The sequence below is a fragment of the Elephas maximus genome, chromosome 2 (assembly GCF_024166365.1).
Source record: "Elephas maximus indicus isolate mEleMax1 chromosome 2, mEleMax1 primary haplotype, whole genome shotgun sequence".
NCBI classification, from domain to species: domain Eukaryota; kingdom Metazoa; phylum Chordata; class Mammalia; order Proboscidea; family Elephantidae; genus Elephas; species Elephas maximus.
This window is the reverse complement of record NC_064820.1, coordinates 42,865,264-42,886,647: the sequence shown is the minus strand read 5'-3', so window position 1 is coordinate 42,886,647 and position 21,384 is coordinate 42,865,264. Positions and strand designations below refer to the sequence as shown.

Below are 21,384 nucleotides of genomic sequence, written 5' to 3'. Positions count from 1 at the left end.
TCAACATTGTGCTAGAGGTCCTAGCCAGAGCAATTAGGCTAGACAAAGAAATAAAGGGTATCCGGATTGGCAAGGAAGAAGTAAAATTATCTCTATTTGCAGATGACATGATCTTATACACAGAAAGCCCTACAGAATCCTCCAGAAAACTACTGAAACTAATAGAAGAGTTCGGCAGAGTCTCAGGTTACAAGATAAACATACAAAAATCACTTGGATTCCTCTACATCAACAAAAAGAACACCGAAGAGGAAATAACCAGATCAATACCATTCACAGTAGCCCCCAAGAAGGTAAAATACTTAGGCATAAATCTTACTAAAGATGTAAAAGACCTATACAAAGAAAACTACAAAGTACTAGTGCAAGAAACTAAAAGGGACCTACATAAGTGGAAAAACATACCTTGCTCATGGATAGGAAGACTTAACATAGTAAAAATGTCTATTCTACCAAAAGCCATCTATACATACAATGCACTTCCGATCCAAATTCCAATCACATTTTTTAAAGTGATGGAGAAACAAATCACCAACTTCATATGGAAGGGAAAAAAGCCCTGGATAAGTAAAGCATTACTGAAAAAGAAGAAGAAAGTGGGAGGCCTCACTCTGCCTGATTTTAGAACATATTATACAGCCACAGTAGTCAAAACAGCCTGGTATTGGTACAACAACAGGCACATAGACCAATGGAACAGAATTGAGAACCCAGATATAAATCCATCCACATACGAGCAGCTGATATTTGACAAAGGCCCAGTGTCAGTTAATTGGGGAAAAGACAGTCTTTTTCGCAAATGGTGCTGGCATAACTGGATATCCATTTACAAAAAAATGAAACAGGACCCATACCTCACACCATGCACAAAAACTAACTCCAAGTGGATCAAAGACCTAAACATAAAGACTAAAACGATAAAGATCATGGAAGAAAAAATAGGGACAACGTTAGGAGCCCTAATACAAGGCATAAACAGAATACAAAACATTACCAAAAACGACGAAGAGAAACCAGATAACTAGGAGCTCCTAAAAATCAAACACCTATGCTCATCTAAGACTTCACCAAAAGAGTAAAAAGACCACCTACAGATTGGGAAAAAATTTTCAGCTATGACATCTCCGACCAGCGCCTGATCTCTAAAATCTATATGATTCTGTTAAAACTCAACCACAAAAAGACAAACAACCCAATCAAAAATTGGGCAAGGGATATGAACACACACTTCACTAAAGAAGATATTCAGGCAGCTAACAGATACATGAGAAAATGCTCTCGATCATTAGCCATTAGAGAAATGCAAATTAAAACTACGATGAGATTCCATCTCACTCTAACAAGGCTGGCATTAATCTAAAAAACACAAAATAATAAATGTTGGAGAGGCTGCGGAGAGATTGGAACTCTTATACACTGCTGGTGGGAATGTAAAATGGTACAACCACTTTGGAAATCTATCCGGCGTTTTCTTGAGAAGTTACAAATAGAACTACCATACAATCCAGAAATCCCACTCCTCGGAATATACCCTAGAGAAATAAGAGCCTTCAAGCGAACAGATACATGCACACCCATGTTTACTGCACCACTGTTTACAATAGCAAAACGATGGATGCAACCAAGGTGCCCATCAACAAATGAATGGATAAATAAATTATGGTATATTCACACATTGGTATACTACGCATCGATAAAGAACAGTGATGAATCTGTGAAACATTTCATAACATGGAGGAACCTGGAAGGCATTATGCTGAGTGAAATTAGTCAGAGGCAAAAGGACAAATACTGTATAAGACCAGTATTATAAGTTCTTGAGAAATAGTATAACCTAAAAGAACACATTCTTTTGTGGTTATGAGAAGGGGGAGGGAAGGAAGGTGGGTGAGGGTTATTTACTGATTAGTTAGTAGATAAGAACTACTTTAGGTAAAGGGAAGGACAATACTCAATACATGGATGGTCAGCTCAAAAAGCAAAGAAGTTTCCGGGATAAACTGAATGCTTGGAAGGTCAGCGGAGCAAGGGTGGGGTTTTGGGGACTATGGCTTAAGGGGACTTCTAAGTCACTTGGCATAATAAACTCTATTATGAAAACATTCTGCATCCCACTTTGAAATGTGGCGTCTGGGGTCTTAAATGCTAACAAGTGGCCATCTAAGATACATCAATTGGTCTCAACCCACCTGGATCAAAAGAGAATAAAGAACACCAAGGTCAAACGATAACTATGAGCCCAAGACAGAAAGGGCCACGTGAACTACAGACTTACATCATCCTGAGACCAGAAGAACTAGACAGTGCCCGGCCACAACCGATGACTGCCCTGACAGGTAGCACAACAGAGAATTCCTGAGGGAGCAGGAGAACAGTGGGATGCTGACCCCAAATTCTCATTAAAAGACCAGACTTAATGGTCTGACTGAGACTAGAAGAATCCCGGCAGTCATGGTCCCCAAACCTTCTGTTGGCCCAGGACAGGAACCATTCCCGAAGACTACTCATCAGATATGGGAGGGACTGGACAATGGATTGGAGAGAGATGCTGATGAAGAGTGAGCTACCTGTATCAGGTGGACACTTGAGACTGTGTTGGCATCTTCTGTCTGGAGGGTAGATGAGAGTGTAGAGAGGGTTAGTAACTGGCAAAACGGTCATGAAAGGAGAGACTGGAAGAAGGGGACAGGCTGACTCATTAGGGGGAGAGTAAATGGGAGTATGTAGTAAGGTGTATATAAGCTTCTATGTGACAGACTGACTTGATTTGTGAACTTTCACTTAAAGCACAATAAAAATTATTTAAAAAAAAAAAAAAAGAATACTGTCCAAATGCCCTCCAAAAAGACTACCAATCACTAGTAATTCTCCATCAATAGTATACACAACTCCCATTTGCCACACTTGACATTACCAGTCTTTAAATTTTAATTCAGTGGATTAAAAGTGTTATTTTATTGTTATTTTAAATCACATTTTTCTGATTAATTTTAGGGTGTCATTATCTTTTTTTTTTCTTAAGTTTATTGGCAGTTTGTGTGTGCTTTTCCATGAATTGCCTATTCCCGTTACTTGCTATTTTTCTGTTGGATTGTCTTTCTTGTTGATTTGTGAGAGTTCTTTATATAGTCAGCATATTAATCCTGCATTACATGATGCAAATATCTCTTCCTAATTTGTCATTTGTCTTATAACTTTCTTTGGTGGTACAAAGAGGTTTGAGTTTTGATGTAGCCAGATGTAGCATCATCTTTTATGGCTTTTACATTTTACATATCGCATAAGAAAAACCCAAACCAAACCTGCTGCCATTAAGTCAATTCCAACTCATGACAACCCAATGTTTTACAAAGTAGAACTGCCCCACAGGGTTTTCTCGTTATCTTTATGGAAGCAGATATCCAGGCCTTTCTTCTGTGGTGTTGCTACATGGGTTCAAACTGCCAACCTTTAGGTTACTAGTTGACAACACAGTGCTTGCACCACTTAGGGACCTTATTGGATAAGAAAGACTTGCCTATTATGAAGTTATAAACATATTCTCCTATAGTTTCCTTTAATCAACCTGCAGGCTGCCTGTCTAAGACCTCTGCTCTCAAGATTTATTAACTTGCTTTCCTTCTGTATTGGTATTTCTCTTTCTTTTGTGGATCCTCTCTTTCAAGGTGCTGAAATTTTCATTTCCCTGCTTATGTTTGCGATTTCTCATCAGTAAGTCTATGAATTCCATATTTTTCTTCTACAAACTATCTTCTTTGATGTCTACGAACAAGAGTCAGTACACAGTAGTCTTTTGGAAAATGGGGCTCCCTGGGACACGCATTCAAAAGTTCTTGAACAGTTTGAGAAAGTTGACACGCTGTGTAAAAATATAACTAATGTGTAGAAATTGTTAAATGGGAACCTAATTTGCTGTGTAAACTTTCACTGAAAACACCACAAAATATTACTTTAAAAAAAGTTCCTGCATTGCTGCAACTGCAGGACATAAGCCATCAGGGAAAAGTCAACCCACTCCCATGATTCCTCTTGATATCTACTGTCTCTAAGCCTGGAATGCCCCTGAATCTCCTTCCATCTTTTACAGTGGTCCTTTAGTTCGTTTTTTAGGCTACAGTGTCCTCTTTCAATCCAACTCCAATTTCCTAACATCTTTTAGAGGTTCCTGATAATTTGTATTACCCTAGTGCACTCCTTTTTGTTTCCCAGCACTATTGTGAATTCTTTCAAATAATTTTTCTGTCACTTTAAGTGATTTTTGGCTGGGCTGAAGAAGCTGAAAATCTTAATCCAATTGCAAATACTTGATACTTGGAAATTAAAAGAGGGAAATCCCCACAAATGGTTAAATTTATAAGATTCTAATATTGTCACTAGACCATAAAGTTCTAAAAGGTGGGAGATGGCTTTCTAGTTATTTTTTTTTTTTAAATGTACAGAAAAAAAGTGTAGCCTGGTAGAAAAAACAGACACTGTATTAGCACCAAGAAGTCTAGGTTCTGATACCTAATTATATACTTAACTTTATATGTTACATTTTCACCCAAGTGAAAGTTCACTCATCTTTTTTTAAAGTAGAGAAAATCTAAATAATCTCTTTCAATTTCAAAAATCTCTAACTCTACGGCCTATCAAATACAGAAAATAGTGTTCTTCATGAAACAGAAGGCAAACATCAGTCAAATTTTGTTAATTAATGTCAAATCAAAATCAGAACAAATCTAGAGAAATGCAGTTTCATTAAAAAGAGAAACCAAGATTATTTTCTTTCATTCATTCATATGTACTTTTCATTCACTCAAATGGCATTTTTAATGGTTTTCAATAACACACAATGATTTCATTTTACATCTCCAAAATTTTATATTATTAATTTCTAAATAACATAAGTACTTATAAAAGAATATGATCTATAAATATAAGAATTTAATATAATCTTAGAGCAACACAGTAACTACTTAATGTTCATTTCTTATCTCAACATTCATCTGAAAAATGAACAAACCTAGGCCTTTTATTGATATACAAATAAAGTTAAGGGTAGTAAGAAATTTTCCCACAGCATAAAAAACAAAACTGTATTTGAGTTTCAATTCTTTCTTTCATTTGTAATGTGCCTATATCAAAGAAAAAGAGGTTTTAATGCCAACAATAACAATGACAATAATAAGTATTGCTATTTTAAGTGAAATAGCAATGGCTATTTTAACTGAACTGGAAAGTAATCTTTTTCTGTTTGTTCAATGTGTACAGCTTGTGCAACATCAGTTGATAGTATAATTAGCCTTAATACAAATGTGCCTTGTTAGTTCCATTTTTCATGAAAGATCTGTTATTAGAAGAAAATAAGAAAATTTTTTAAACTTACTGTTTTAGTGCCATGCTTCAGTGTTATCTCATGTGAGTCAGGAATCTTTTGGACAGGATTCTGAAACAAGAAAATTCCATGACATCAGTGAGTAAAATAGTGCGTTGGGGCGGGAGGCAAGGGGAAGACTGCATACCGCATTCACAGGAAATACAGTTTGTAAAAACTGCATCATTGGCTTTTTAGCACAAAGCTTAAAAAACGAACAGAAAAACAAAAGTATGAGGATATCTTGTTATTTCTACACTTCAGACAGACTACAATTGGTCACTATAAACTGATGATAAATTTATTTTAAATCTCTAAAAAGATAAACCTAAGAAAGTCTTTATGTTGTATGAAATTATTTCTTATTGTTTCTTTGCTGTTGTTTGATGTTAGGTGCTGTCTAGTCCATTCCGGCTCATAGCAACCCTGTGCACAACAGAAGGAAACACTGCCTGGTCCTGCACCTTCCTGACAATCGTTTCTACACTTGAGCCCACTGTTGCAGCCACTGTGTCAGTCCATCTTGTTGAGGGTCTTCTTTACACTGTTTGAAATTGATTTTTATTGTTAACCTAAGTTAAAATTTTAATTTAATCCAAGGAAAAAACCAAAGCAATATTTGGAGGTTTAGAGACATGGTTTCATGGCACATCCCAGTCAATCTGGTTAATATTGTTTGTAGTGTTTCTGTTCTACCTCCTAGATCGATGCATAGTGCGTGGGACCTTCAAGCTTGCAAGCAGCCATTCAAGATACTACAATTGGTCGCTAATCACCTGGAGCAGCAGAGGAAGGAGAGTCGTGAATCAGAGGAGAAGGAACAGGAATGCACATCAAACTGCTTCCAAGAACAACTGCCTCCTTTGCCTTAATACCAGCAGAAATGGATGGTGCCTGGTTACTGTTTTGATCAAAGACTCTATAGAAAAATCCTGATCAAAAGGGGAAAAAACAGGGAACAGAATGACAAATTCATATATATATATATGTGCATATATATGTGTGTGTATATACATACATATATACGTGTGTATATATATATATATACACATACATACAGATTTTCTGGAGCCATTGAGGTGAGATAACCCCCAAAACTACTGCCCTGAGATAATCTTTAAACCTTAAGCTAAAACTATCCCCTAGAGTCATCTTCGAACCAAATAATAAAAAAAAAAAAAAATTTTTTTTTTTTGTTCAGCTTAATAAGAAAAGAATGTCTGCCTTAAGCATTCTGTCCTTTTAAAGCATAATCTGTACATCTCAAAACTGACAACAGCAGTTCAAAAAGGTAGATGAGAAGCTTAGCAGCAGTGAGTTTAAGTTAAAGGTGGTAGAAGAATTTGGAAAAGGATAGCAAGAATGACAGCACAGCTTGAAGAATGTAATCCATTTCACTGAATTGTATATGTAGAAATTGTTGAATTGGTGTATGTTTTGCTGTGTATATTTTCACCAAAAAAACTTTTTTTTAGTAATGAAAAAAAGTAAATCAATAGTTACTGATAACTTAATTAATATAGAAAAACTAGAAATTTTATTTTCCTTTAACACATCTTATGGGAATTAAGGGGGAACATCAAAAGCTTACATCAAAACATCTAGAATAAAGTGAAAAGTCTTCATATCTTTTTTCCAAATATTCAGTGTGCTCTGATGTTTAAAGTGAAAAAACCATAAAACTTTTTCTGAGTAATTTTTTTAAAATTCTATATTACAGAAATCAAAGAATCTAACATATTACAGATATCAAAGAATCTAACAGATACAGAAAAATAAATGGAATAACTCATCATTAATTGAAACTGGCACTTAAAATCACCCTAAAATTATGATTGCTAATAAATTTAAACCAAATACAAAACACTGTTTCCCTGGTAATACATTATAAAATCAAACAATAATTTACATTAAAATTTGGTTATAACTTACTAAAATACAATCTTTTGTTTTTCTGTTTTACTAAGCCTGAGAGAAAATCCTACAAATAGCAGATAATCATAAACTGAAGGAAATTAATAAATCGGGTCACTGTGTTATTGTTATGACCCACTTAACTCATAGCAACCGTATGTACAACAGAATGAAACACTGCCCAGTCCTGCGCCATCCTTACAATCATTGTTATGCTTAAGCCCACTGTTGCAGCCACTGTGTCAATCCACCTGTTGAGGGTCTTCCTCTTTTTCACTGACATTCTACTCTACCAAGCATGATGTCCTTCTCCTGGGACTGAGCACTCCTGACAACATGTCCAAAGTATGTGAGACATAGTCTCGCCATCTGTGCTTCTAAGGAGCACTCTGGTCATGCATTTTCCAGGATTTGTTCACTCTTTTGGCAGTCCATGATATATTCAATGTTATTCTCCAACATCACAATTCAAAGGTGTCAATTCTTCTTCCATCTTCCTTTATTCATCATCCAGCTTTCACATGCATATGAGGCAACTGAAAACATCATGGCTTGCATCAGGCACACCTTAGCCTTCAAGGTGACATCTTTTCAACACTTTAAAGCAGTCTTTTGCAGCAGATTTGCCCAAGGCAATGCATCTTTTGATTTCTTGACTGCTGCTTACACGGGTGTTGATTGTGGATCCAAGTAAAATGAAATCCTTTATGTTAATCTTTTCTCCGTTTATCATGATGCTGCTCATTGATCCATTTGTGAGGATTTTTGTTTTCTTTTATGTCAAGGTATAGTCCATACAGAAGGCTGTGGTCTTTGATCTTCATCAGTAAGTGCTTCAAGAATAGGAATTCCAGAACACTTAAATGTGTTCATGAGGAATCTGTACACAGATCCAGAGGCAGTCATTCAAATAGAACAAATGGACACTGGGTAGCTTAAAGTCAGGAAAGTTGTATGTGTTTCACCATACTTATTCAACCTGTATGCTGAGCAAATAATCTGAGAAGCTGGACTCTATGAGGAAGAAAGCAACATCAAGATTGGAAGAAGACTCATTAACAACCTACCTTATGCAGGATCCTGTTTCTCATTCTCCAATATCAAAAATTATATTTAAGCATACTGTAAGCTCTGTGTAAAGTTATTATTGTGGACTTTCCTCAAAAATTGTCAACAAGGTCTTCCTAGAATCAAAAATATTAAAAATCTTTCCATTTAAAGTTGGGCATACCTAAAAGTGTTCTGTATTTAATTTACAACAGAGACCTAAATCTAGACAGGGTGGGTATATATCTTTTAAACCTTAAAATTTAAAAAAAAAAAAAAAAAAAACTATTCATTCAGAAATGATAAAAACAAGGAACTTAGAACAATTCACTGATTCAATAAGCATTTACTGACTGAAGTGAGATTATATGTGGACAGACTCAACAACAATGGGTTTGGTTTTGGTTTTGGTTTTTTTAAGACACCTTTAGACAGTCTCTGTTCACGCCTCCACCCCCTTCCAAGAAGCATATGGTCTAGGAAGGAGACATAAATGACTCTAATTCAATATAATAAACATTATGATAGACATGGATATGGACAGAATAATTGAAGGATGGGGGAAAGGATGAATAAATCAAATATAAGCTATCACAGTGATCATTTGCATAAGAGGTTTCATTGTTTAGTCGAGTCTCCACTATCCAAGAGCAGGGTAGTCATACTAAAATTCTCCACCCATTATAAATTCATATTAGGAACATCTTGCAATCTGTTTAATTAAATATGTGGGATCTAAGAGACTTTGGTGCCTCTTCCCTCACCTCTTCAGGATCCTTGATGAATCAATCACCAATTCCTTCTGCTTTATCTTTAATCTTTCCCCTGCTATGGCTTTTTCTCCTCAGCACATAAACAACATAAAAAAATTAAAAAAAAAAAAAAAAACTCATTGCCATCAAGTCAATTTAATTGCTGTATTAAAAAGAAGCTACTTATTCCCCCTACAATTACTGCCTACCTCTAGCTTTTTGACAGTACAGTTTTCGCTCAGTGTCTCTCTTTCACCCTCTACTTCTACCACTTTGACAAGGTATTTGCTATTTTAACCCTAATGCCTAGCACATGCTTAGCATGTAAGAGGCACTCTGTAAATATTTCTTGAATAAATAAATCATTATAAATGCCTCTAGACACTTTTCAGAAGTTACCTATACACCCGATCTTTCAATAGTCTGAGAACAATTTAATTATTTCCTGTCTTAAAACTGTCCTTTCTTGGGGGAAAATGCCCTAGAAAAAAAGCTAGAAAAACTAGGGTTTAAATTTAGCTCTGCCACTCATTAATCATGTCACGACCTCTGGAAAGTTACAACTCTCATTTTTCCTGCAAGTGAGGAAAATAACCCCTTAGGTTATTGTGAGTTATTTAAAGCTTCTAAAATCCCATTGAATTAGGGTAGAGTTGCACAGTCTACTATTGTAATTGCTGTCAATAAGTTGTACACCTGTAAAAATTAAATTGACAAAAGCTGTGTGACAGATATATTTACAACAGCAACAACAAAAAAAAAAAAAGAGTAGCAACTGAGGCGGCTTATGTACAACCAAGCACCTCATGGGATTTGGTTCTTTGGTTTGGAGGTTTAGGGTCATGGTTTCATGGGACATGCAGTTAATTGGCCTAATAACATGTTTAATGCTTCTGTTCTACTGCCTAGTCAGTCGAGGAGGCCATCCAAGGCACGACAACTAGTCTCTACTCACCTGGAGCAATAGAAGGACAATCAGGAATAAGAAGAGGATATAGAATATGTGGTTAATTACCTCCATGAGCAACTTCTTCCTTTGCCATAAGACCAAAATAACTGGATGGTACCGGGTTACCATTACTGAACATTTTGATCAAAGATTCTACAGAAGAATCTTGATCAAAAGGGGGAAGATACAGAACAGAATTTCAAATCCTCATGGACTCCAGACTTTTTGGAGCCATGGAGACTGGATGATCCCTTGAAACTACTGCCCTGAGATAACCCTTAAACTGTAATCCAAAAATATCCCCTGAAGTCTTCTTATAACCAAACAATTGTCTAGCTTAACTAATAAAAAAAAGGCCTGCCTTGAGTGTTATGCTTTTTTAAGGTCTGTCTATATGGGATCAAAGCGACAACAGCAACTAAAAAACAGACAGGAGCCTTGAGGGGCAGTGAGTTTATGTTAATAGGGGGAGGAACAACTCAGAAAAGGCAAATGAGAAAGGCTGCACAACTTCAAGAATGTAATCGATGTCACTGAACTGTACATGTAGAAACGGTTGAAATGGTGTATGTTTTGCTGTGTATATTCTCAACAACAACAAAATGAAAAAGATTTTTTTAAAGTTATTTAAAGCTCCTAATACAGAGTTAAGGAGCCCCAGTGGCACAGTAGTTAAAGCAGCTGGCTGCTAACCGGAAGGTCAGCAGTTCAAACCTATCAGCCACTTCACAGGACAAAGACGTGACAACCTGCTTCTATAAAGATTTAGAGCCTTGGAAGCCCTATGGGACAATTCCACTCTGTCCTATAGGGTCATTATTATCTGGAATCAAATCGACAACAGTGGGTTTTGGTTTGGTTTAATACAGCGTTTTGCCCATAGTAGGTGCTCAATAAACAACAAAATCAAATCAAATCTGTTGCCTTCGAGTCGATTCTGACTCATAGCGACCCTATAGGACAGAACAGAACTTCCTGATAAGGTTTACAAGGAGCGACTGGTGGATTCGAACTGGCGACCTTTTACTTAGCAGCCAAGCTTTCAACCACTGTGCCACCAATGGTTTCCAATAAATGACAGTCACTGTTTATTCCAAAGTTTACCTCCTATCTGTCTGTTCATATCATCTTAGTCTCTTTCAAAGCTTCTCTTCCTTTACCTGATTAATTCCTACTCATGTTCAAAATTCAATTCAAATGTGACCTGGTCTTTTGCTAGCATTTCAAACTCTGGGTTAAAGGATTCTTCAATGTAATCCCATGACAACCTCTGTTCATCTCTATCACAGAATTTATACTGTATTGTAACTTATTTATTTTTAATGTTATTGTGTTTTAGGTAAAAGTTTACAGCACAGATTAGTTTCTCATTCAAAATTTTATACACAAATTGTTTTGCGACATTGGTTGCAATCCCCACAATGTGTCAACGCTACCCCTTTCCCTTTCCACTCGGGGTTATCCATATCCATTTGTCCAGTTTTCCTGTTCCTTTCTGCCTTCTCATCTTTGCTTTTTGTCAGGTGTTGGCCATTTGGTCTTGTGTACTTGATTGAACTAAGAAGCATGTCCCTCACATGTGTTATTGTTTTATTAAAAAAAAAAACCCATTGCCGGGGAGTCGGTCTGACTCATAGCGACCCTATAGGACAGAACTGCACCATGGAGTTTCCAAGGAGCGCCTGGTGGATTCAAACTGCCAACCTTTTGGCCAGCGCCTGGTGGATTTGAACTGCCAACCTTTTGGCTAGCAGCCATAGCACTCAACCACTACACCACCAGGGTTTCCTATTGTTTTATAGGCCTGTCCAATCTTTGGCTGAAAGTTCTGAACTAGCAGGGTGTCCAGAGGCCATAGACTCAGGGGTTCCTACAGTCTGTGTCAACTAGTAAATCTGGTCTTTTTTTTGTCAATTTGAATTTTGTTCTGTATTTTTCTCCTGCTCAGTCAGGGACCCTCTACTGTTATCCCTGTCAGAGCTATTGGTGGTGGTAGCCAGATACCATCGAGTTTTTCTGGGCTCAGGCTGGTGGAGGCTGTGGTTCATATGGTCCATTAGTCATTTGGACTGATATTTTCCTTGTGTCTTTGGTGTTCTTCATTCTCCTTTGCTCCGAATGTGACGGGACCAATAAATGTATCTTAGACAGCCGCTCACAAGCTTTTAAGATGCATTGTAACTTTAGACCTGTCTCCCTCTCCATCACTCCCTAACCAAATAACAAAATGTGCACTTCTCAAAACTGTGTATATGCCCATCATCTCTGGATGCCCAATCCACAAAACAGCTGGTATATGGCAGGCACACAATAGAAGGTTTTGAAAGGAATAAATGGCCCAATGTCTACCACATTGATCACATTAGATTGTAATTTTTAATTCGCCCTCAAACTTTAGATTAATGGCTATGACCATGAAAAACAGCAGGTGCTATCCATCGGGTCAGCCTGGGGAAAGAGAAGCAGGGGATAATTGAAGATTTCCAAAAATGGAAAACTTTTAAGACCCAATGATTATCTGCCAGGCTAAGAGCAGATTTAAGTTGCAAGCATGGAGAAATAAAGGCAGTTTTGTTTCAGGCTGTTTGCATCTGAGAAGGCACTGAAGTCCATTACTATCACTACAGTCCATCACTATCACAGATTAGTGAAGAAGTAGATTAGGAACCAAAAAGGCACTAAACAGGAATAAAAAAAGGGTCAGAGACTTTTCAGCTTATTTCCAGTCAAAGAGGTGTAAGTATGGCTTACTATTTTGTGGGAAAGCGCTAAACATACCTATTTCAGAAAGAGATACCAATATTGCAACACAAACCCAAAAATAAGTTTAAATTTCAAATACACAAATTCAATACTATCCCTATGTTGAATTATCTAAGCCCCTGCTCCCCTGACAGTTGCCAATATTTGTAAATAATAAAAAACCAATGTATAAGTGCTAAGTCGTCTTGCAAGAACCAGAACAGTTCAAATGTTTCACATGGAGAAGAGTCTATGATAGTCTGTGTCTTATTTCATAACTAATCACTTTTTCATCACTCAGCAAATAGAAACACTGTCACCAAAAAGCTGGGATTAAAATTATTTCATTTAATTCAATGCAGAATGTGCCTATATATAGACAATTTCTGACATTTAGAGAAAAAACTTGCAAGAATACAGAACTTAGTATTTATATTAGGAGTAAATTAAACGTTTAAATAAATGTTGTTTACATTTAAAATCCAAGTTTTACTGGAAATCATGTAGGGCATAACTCATAAAAAGGCCATATAATCGGCATAGCTAAATCATCTAAAATAGTAGCAATCCATCTTTTGCTAACATATCACTTGATGGTGACTGTTCTTTTTCCAGAACTTTTATTGATGACTTTTTGAAATATGGCTTAGTGTGAAATTTGCCATAATAGTAAAATATTTTCAAGATTTTCTGGCCAGGGAATATCATAAACTGCAAGACTTCAATGAAGCCATTTATTACCAGAGTTCATAACAAGAGCTACAGTCTTAATGGAAGGGGGAAAAAAAGATGCCCGTTTTTATTTTGTTTTGGTTTTAAATGCCAACTAAACGATTATTCCCAGGCTCTCTGGTCTACCCCCAATAACAACAATGACAGCAAACATAACTGGAATAACATGAGCAATTCCATCTGACATACATCCTTACAGTGTTTTCAAAAGCCTTGCAAATCATAAACAATCTTCCTGGAATAAACTTGTCATAAGTTAAGAAAGTGGTATATGTATGGTATTATACACCACAATGGAGTCATGGTGGCTCACCAGTTAAGAGCTCAGCTGCTAACCAAAAGGTCAGCCGTACAAATCCACCAGCTGCTCCTTGGAAACTCAATGGGTGCAGTTCTACTCTGTTCTGTAGGGTTGCCATGAATCAGAATCGACTCGACGGCAAGGGGTTTGGTTTTCATACACTCTGATAGTCTACCCAGTAACAGAGATCTGCCACAATGTGGGTGAGAGTTATGGGGAGAGAGTAAGGGTTGTCAACCAGGAGCTTGTAATGAGTGCTACACTCTCCCAGAAACCAATCGGTTAGAGTTTAGCAGGCAAACAGAATTCACTTAACATTTATTACTTAACTACATACCATATACAGGTACTACAGTTAAAGATAAAAGACTCTGCTCACAAGGAGCTCTCAGTCCATACAGCAAAGCAGACAGGTAAATAGGCAAACTAAAATGTGTCAGACTCTATAACAGAAGTATACACAGGGCTTAGTGTTCAATTCCATTCTGTCTGGGGAGGGTGCTTAGAGGAGCCTTCATAAAAGAGAAAATGTTTTAGATACCTTTTGAGAAATGGACAGAGGTTCTCTAGGTGAATGTGGAAGGCAATTGGAAGAGAATAATGTGAATCTTGATACTTCTGGGCTCTAAATATATTTGCCTGGCTGTAGTTTAAATTGCTAAGCAGGAAAAAGAGCAAGGGTGTGTGTTGTGTGTGTGTGTGTGTGTTTAAGTATTAACCAGAGAGGTAGTGAGGAAGCAGATTGTATATGATGTCGAAAGTAAGAAATTTAATTAAGCTGTGAGCCATGAAGAGTAATTTGATATGATTTGACTTTCTTAAAAATCACCATGGCTCTAGTATAGAGGCTAGACTAGACAATTACCACAAATATACCAGTGTAAGGACAGAAAGACCTATTAAGATACTCTTGCAATAGTCCAGAAGGGACCAGAATTGACACAGTATAGTGGGAACAGAAAAAAGAGATAATTTTATGAGCTCTTAAGAACTTCTATGTGGATAGCTGAAGTCACCAACTAATGGGAATTACAGGGAAAGAAGAAAACAAAGATAGCTCTCAGTTTCTCTCCACCCTAAGCCCAGCTATCACTCATGTCATTAATTATTCAATAAATACTTACTGAGTCTTGACTATGTCTGGAACTGTAAAACGCACTGATGATACTACTGTCATCTAGACAGAGATACCCAAATCTCTGGTCCTGGTATTATTCTCTGCCAGGTCTCTCTCAATTACACCAATTTTCCTACCTCATTGGTAGAAGACCACTTTACTTTAATCTTATCAATCCCTTCCTCTGACTTTATATTCCAGATAGGTTATTTTATAAAGTCTATTCAAACTAGATTTACTTCTAAGGGATATATCAGTTAGGATTAATTGGAAAATTGGTAAACAAAACTGAAAAAGAATACCATTTATGACAGTATCAAAAAACATTAAATACTTAGGGATAAATTTAACAAAATGTGTGTAAGACCTCTATACTTAACACTACAAAACATTGCCGAGAAAATTTCAAAAGGACTTCGATGTTCATGAACAGGAAAACTTACATCAAGGTGGCAATTCTCTCACAACTGATAGTCAATACAATCATAATCCTAGAAAACGTTTCTGTAGAAACTGACAAGATGATTCTAAAGCTTATATGGAAATGTAAAGGATCTAGACTAGCCAAAACATTTTGAAAACAAACAACAAAGTCGGAAGACTTACAATACCTGATTTCAAAACTATTACAAAGCTACGGTAACGAAGACTGTGGGGTACTGGTGTAAGAATGACCATGCAGATCAACAGAACAGGATAGTTGGGAAAAGTTCTATTATAATTTTTTAGAGTCTCTTCTGTATCTATGGATAGTTTCCCATTCAAATTTCTAATTCTGACTACTTGTGATTTGATCCCTACCTCTGCTTTTTTCAAATTTAGTTTAAAGATAAACTATCTTAGACCAGAGTATTGGAGGTAATTCATTTAGAATATTTATTCTGCATTTTAAAAGACTAGAACTTTGCCTGACAGATACATTTGTGTGTGTGTGTGTGTGTGTGTGACAGACACAACTCCACTGAAGAGTGTGGAAACAATTAACATTATAATGGATAAATCCAAGACATCTCCAGCTAATATGCTGCTATGCTTTAGCATTGGAAGCACCTGACCTTTAAAAAAAGTATTTTCCCCATCTGCAAAGTTATTATTTGTATCATTATTCTCTACCCTTTAGAGATATTCCATCACTCACTGACACAGCATTTACTTCAAAAAAAAGGTATGCAGTGATAATTCTTGATAAATTTGTAAACAATTTTAAAAATTATGCCAGTAGTGTATAGTGGGAGAAGGTAAGATGTACAAATTAAACCTGAATAAAGAAGAGGTTTTTTGTGCCTTTAAAAAAACACACACATAAAAACATATTTTTTTAAGCTACTATAAGGCTTTGCACAATAAAATACTGCTTTTTTTTTTTTAAAGCACTAGTCTGAAAGCCTCCGATATTTTAAGTTCTTTGGAAAGTAGTTATCGAAAATGTTTCATTTAGGTAGTCTATGTATATATAGCAAAAAAAAAAAATCCATTGCCGTCGAGTTGATTCCAACTAATAGCAACCCTACAGGACATAGTAGAACTGCCCCATAAGGTTTCCAAGGAGTGGCTGGTGGATTTGAACTGCCCACCATTTGGTTAGCAGTCGAGCTCTTTACCACTGTGCTACGGGGGCTCCTCACGTATATATAGTTGTATCTATTTTTCATACTTAAAATGTTGATAGTACATTTTATAATATAACAAACTAATTAAACTACCAAAATAGAATGAGCTGCAGTGACTCTCAAAAGCATCTGAGCACCTATGTAGAGACTTTGAAAACAATAGCTCAGATTATCTTAATTTTTGCTGTGAGTACATCGAAGCAGTTTAAACACCAGAACGCCCTTAGAAACAGGTCAGCTAATGCTCTAAGTACCATACTTGAAATGTGAACTACTTTATGTTTTAACTATTATCAAGATATTCAATTCACTTAGTAAATTACGTTTGATGTCCTGAGCGCTGTACTGTCAACATCTATTCATTAAAGAGGAATGCATTCATGCCAAAAATCTTTCCCTGAGAAAATCAGTTTGGAGCTTGTATTTGGATATTGTGGTATTTGGAATGAAGAGAGAATTTTATTTGTTTTTAACAATTTTTGGCTACAGATCTGAAAAAAAGAATATACTTAAAATGGTAGTTATTTAAATATAGCATGATTTCTGACTACCATAGTTACATTGGCAATCATCATTGTTTTTTTTTAATAACAACAGAATTCTAAATTAAGAGATTAAAATATTAATTTGCTGCTTCTTAAACAATATAAACATATAAAACATTTATCTATTTATAAGTATACAGCTGCTTGCTGTTTCTAGAATTAGAGAATGTTCTTACAAACTCCTCTGTGTGTTAGCAGTTCTTGGAATTGCCTAAACAGCACAAAGTAATACTTAATATGTTTATAAAGGCTCCTAGATACATTTGTTTTCATAATTTAAAAGTACTAGTAGAAGCAGTGACATTTGACATGAAATTCAAAAATTAAATTAGTGGGAAAAAATGTTTTCTTGAGCTATGCTAGAATCTTAGGATCCCCAGAAGTCCTTGGTTTCTACTCGGGTATCTAAGCTGATTTGGTTACCATGGTTTTATTTCATTGACTTTATGCAGTGTATTTTGGGGGCAAAAATTATATTAGGAAAAGCCTTTCAGACTGACATAACCTTTTCTGTGATACGCGTAGCAATGGTGTGTATATTGATTGGTTTTGATTATTTAAAATCTTTGGTAAGTTGTATGGACAACATTAAGTCATGTGACAAATTTCTTGACTCGGATCATAAAAAGAAAGAAAAATTATTAGAAAATAATTCTGGCATGAAGAGTGAGGCGTAAGCATCTCTAGTCCTAAAATAGAATGTAAGGATTAAAATGTTATTTTAAATGGAGCAAGAATCTACCATTTGGAATAGTAAGGTCGTAAGTCTTATTCTTCCTTCAGAATATCCTCTGTGGTACCCTAAGTCATATTTCTAAAATGCAAACCTGATTTTGACTTCCTGCTTGGAATTTTATTCCCTGTCAACCTTCAGGAGAAGGTACATACTCTTTGATGAGCTGGGCTCACCACCTTTCTCTAATCTGCTCCTGAAGCTCTTTCCTAAGTACCTTGTCCTCAAGCCATATGCTGAATGATTACGGAACTTATTGGTCAAATTACATCCCTTTTGGGAGTCGTTGTACTATTAATAATTTGGCAGGGACAGCAAGTATAAGTGAGGACAATCCCAAGCAGTCAGGGAGATTTGATGGTCACCCTTGCCATATGGAAGTATATGCACATTTCCTATACGTTCTGGGCTGTTCGTGCACTTTACGTGTGTTCTCTCTCACTGTGCACTCTTAGTCAGCCTTGTGCCTCTGTATTCACATAGCTCCATACCCATCTTTTCCTTGTAACATTTTCGGGTTGATATAATTATTGACAACTCTTCCTGTACCACTTGACTATAGTATGACCTGGAAGCAAGACAGTAAGGCCAGCATATATGCAAGTGAAGGGGAATTAGATACCACCGTTTGATGACAGGATTGTGAAAGAATATGCAGACATGTTTTAAAGCCACCACACACATAAAACTCTGGAAAAACACACATTATCAAAATTGATTCCAGAAAAGACAGAAAACCTAAAAAGAATATTTACCATGAAGACATTGAAAGTGGTTATAGACCTACCCCTATCAAATTATCAGGTTCAGATTGTTTCCCAGAAGAATTGCACCTAACCTTCAATGACTAGATAATACTTACACAGCATAAAGGCTTCCAAATCAAAGAGGAAGAGAAAAGGAACCCAAGCTCTTTTTAAAAATACAGTCTAACGATGAAATCAAAAATCTGTCAAAGTCAGTATTTAAGAAAAGGGAACTTCAGGCTAACTTTACTCAAGAGTAGTAATGCAAAACGCGAAGAAAAAAGATTACTGGCACACAGAACATAGCAGTGCACTAATGAAAAACAGTACCAGAACCAAGTGGGGTTAATTCCAGGTATGTAAGAATGCTTCTACTTTAGGAAATCTACAAATACAACTCATCTAGTAGGAAGAAGAATCCTATGATCATCTTAATAAATGCCCTAAAAAGCCTTTTAAGAAAAACAGTTATATATTCTTAATACAAAAATATAGGTAAAATAGAAATAGATACTTCTCAATGATCACAAATATTTACTTCCGAAATCAAAAGCCAGGCTCAGTCTAAATGATGAAATCACTTAGAAGCCTTGAAGAATTGCCATTAAAAGCACTAAAAAGACAAGGATGCCCTCTATTACCACTGCTTCTAAGCATTGTGTGGAAGTGATAGGTAATTAGGCAAAAATTAGGAATAAGAGGTATAACCACGTTTGTAAATGATTTGGTTGTTTATCTGGAAAACTTAATACAAGCAACTAAAAAGATATTAAAAACCATAAACAAATTTAGCAAGATAGCTGACTAAAATATTAATAAACCAAAATCAATAAAGTTCCTATATATAAACAACCATTTGAAAATATAATGGAAAAATATAGCAATAATTTGTAAAAATAATAATAGTGGTCAAAATATGCAGGATCTGTATGAAGAAAGCTTTAAAATGACTAACAGACATAAAGAAAAACAATGACCTCTCCCAGATATTAAAATGTATAATAAAACTACAGGAAACAAATAGGTTTGGCATTAGCCCAGGAATAAATAAGGCAGTGAAACAGAATACAAAGAGAAGAAACACATCCAAATATATGAGAATTTAGTATCTTATGATGGTGGAATTAAATTAGTAGTGACAAGATTAGATTGTTGAGTAAATGGTGGTAGAACAACTAGATAGCCATTTGGAGAAATTTTCTTATTTTTTTGGAAAAAAATTAATATTTTCCTATACTTACAGCTAAGTACATCCTAGACATAACAAAGATTTAAATATAAATAAAACTGGAACAATGTTAGGAGGAAACACGAATAATCTTTATGATTTTGGTATGAAAAAAATCTGGTCTAGGCATGACATAAAATGCAGACTTCATAAATAAATAACTGGTAAATGTGACTACATGAAAACAAAATACATGAGATAATGCATGGTAAACATCTGGCGGTCAGCTGAATTCTTTACATGAATTATTTCCTTCAATTCTCAAGACAATCCTACGAGACAGATTAGCTACTCAACAAAGCTTCTTGACTACCAAAAACAAACCCATTGCCATCAAGTCGATTCCAACTCACGGCAACCATATAGCACAGAGTAATACTGCCCCAAAGGGTTTCCAAGGAGCAGCTGGTGCATTTGAACTGCCGACCTTGTGGTTAGCAGCCACGCTCTTAACCACTGCGCCATCAGGGCTCCCTTGAGTATCTATGATGTACAAATCGCAGGTTTTGTGCTATGGGCACAAGAAGGTAAAATGAACATCAAATATTCACCACTTTTTCAAGTGCTGAAGCTAAAAACTTTAATGTACTCACTCCAAGCCCAAAGATTCATCAAAAGTAAGTTTTGGTTGTTTTGTTCCACAGAAGCTGGCAAATATTAGATTCAAAGTATTAAAAATGATGTGTGGCAATAAACCTGAAAATATATTTGTAAATGTTCTAATAAACTTTAATTAAGCTTCAAAACAAATCATTCATCAAATGTTTACAATCATCCTTCAAAAGTATAAAGTTACATGTCTAAAATATTGCAGGAAGGAAAAACAATTTCCTCTCTACTTCTCACAGCTGGTTTCAATCCTTCGATTAGTAATTTTCCCAAGCCACTTCTAAATTACCTTCAAAACGTTTGTGCCCTATTGCAAGAGTCAATCTTGGAGCACATTTCTCAGTAACCTGACTTGAGGGTATGTTAAATAACTTTTATTATGCTTGTGTGCGGTCTGAGAAACTCAAAAAGGATAGTTCAGTCCCACGTTTTGCCAGAAATTATATTCTTTTAAAAAGAACTGCGTGATATTCTCAATGAACACAAAGATGACAATTTTCTATATTTATCATATAATAATGAGACAACAAGCCAGCAGAATTTATAGCAAATAAAACATTTACTTTCAAATGCTACCATTTCCTGACATCCTATAATTTTAAGACTATTTCAGCTCTTCTTAACCACTCTGTAGATCAGAAGACCTGGAATCTAAGCCAAACCCACTGCTGTCGAGTCGAATCCAATTCACAGTGACACTGTAGGATGAAGTAGAACTGCCCCATAGGGTTTCCAAGGTTGTAAATCTTTAAGGAAGCCTACTGCCACATCTTTCTCCTGTGGAGCACCGGGTATGTTCAAACCTCGGCCCTTTTGGTTGGCAGCTGAGCACCTAACCACTGTGCCACCAGGACTGCTGGAATCTAGACAGACTCTGTTATTAACCCCACTTACAACCTTCAGTAAGTCATTTAACCATGTAGAACTTCAGTTTTTTCACTGACGTTCTATGATGACATGATTTGCCTTAAACTTACCCACATACAGAACCGTGAACACTACC

General features: G+C 36.0%; 1 protein-coding gene across 2 annotated transcripts in view; it reads right to left on the bottom strand.

Annotated features, from left to right (window-relative positions):
- The window catches only part of WDR70 (WD repeat domain 70), a 358,039-nt gene that overhangs the window by 285,352 nt on the left and 51,303 nt on the right, over positions 1-21,384 (bottom strand). For both annotated transcript variants that reach the window (XM_049862618.1, XM_049862622.1), the window contains one exon: positions 5,369-5,428. In XM_049862618.1, the coding sequence (XP_049718575.1) occupies positions 5,369-5,428 (60 nt within the window). The remainder of the gene's footprint in view (positions 1-5,368; positions 5,429-21,384) is intronic.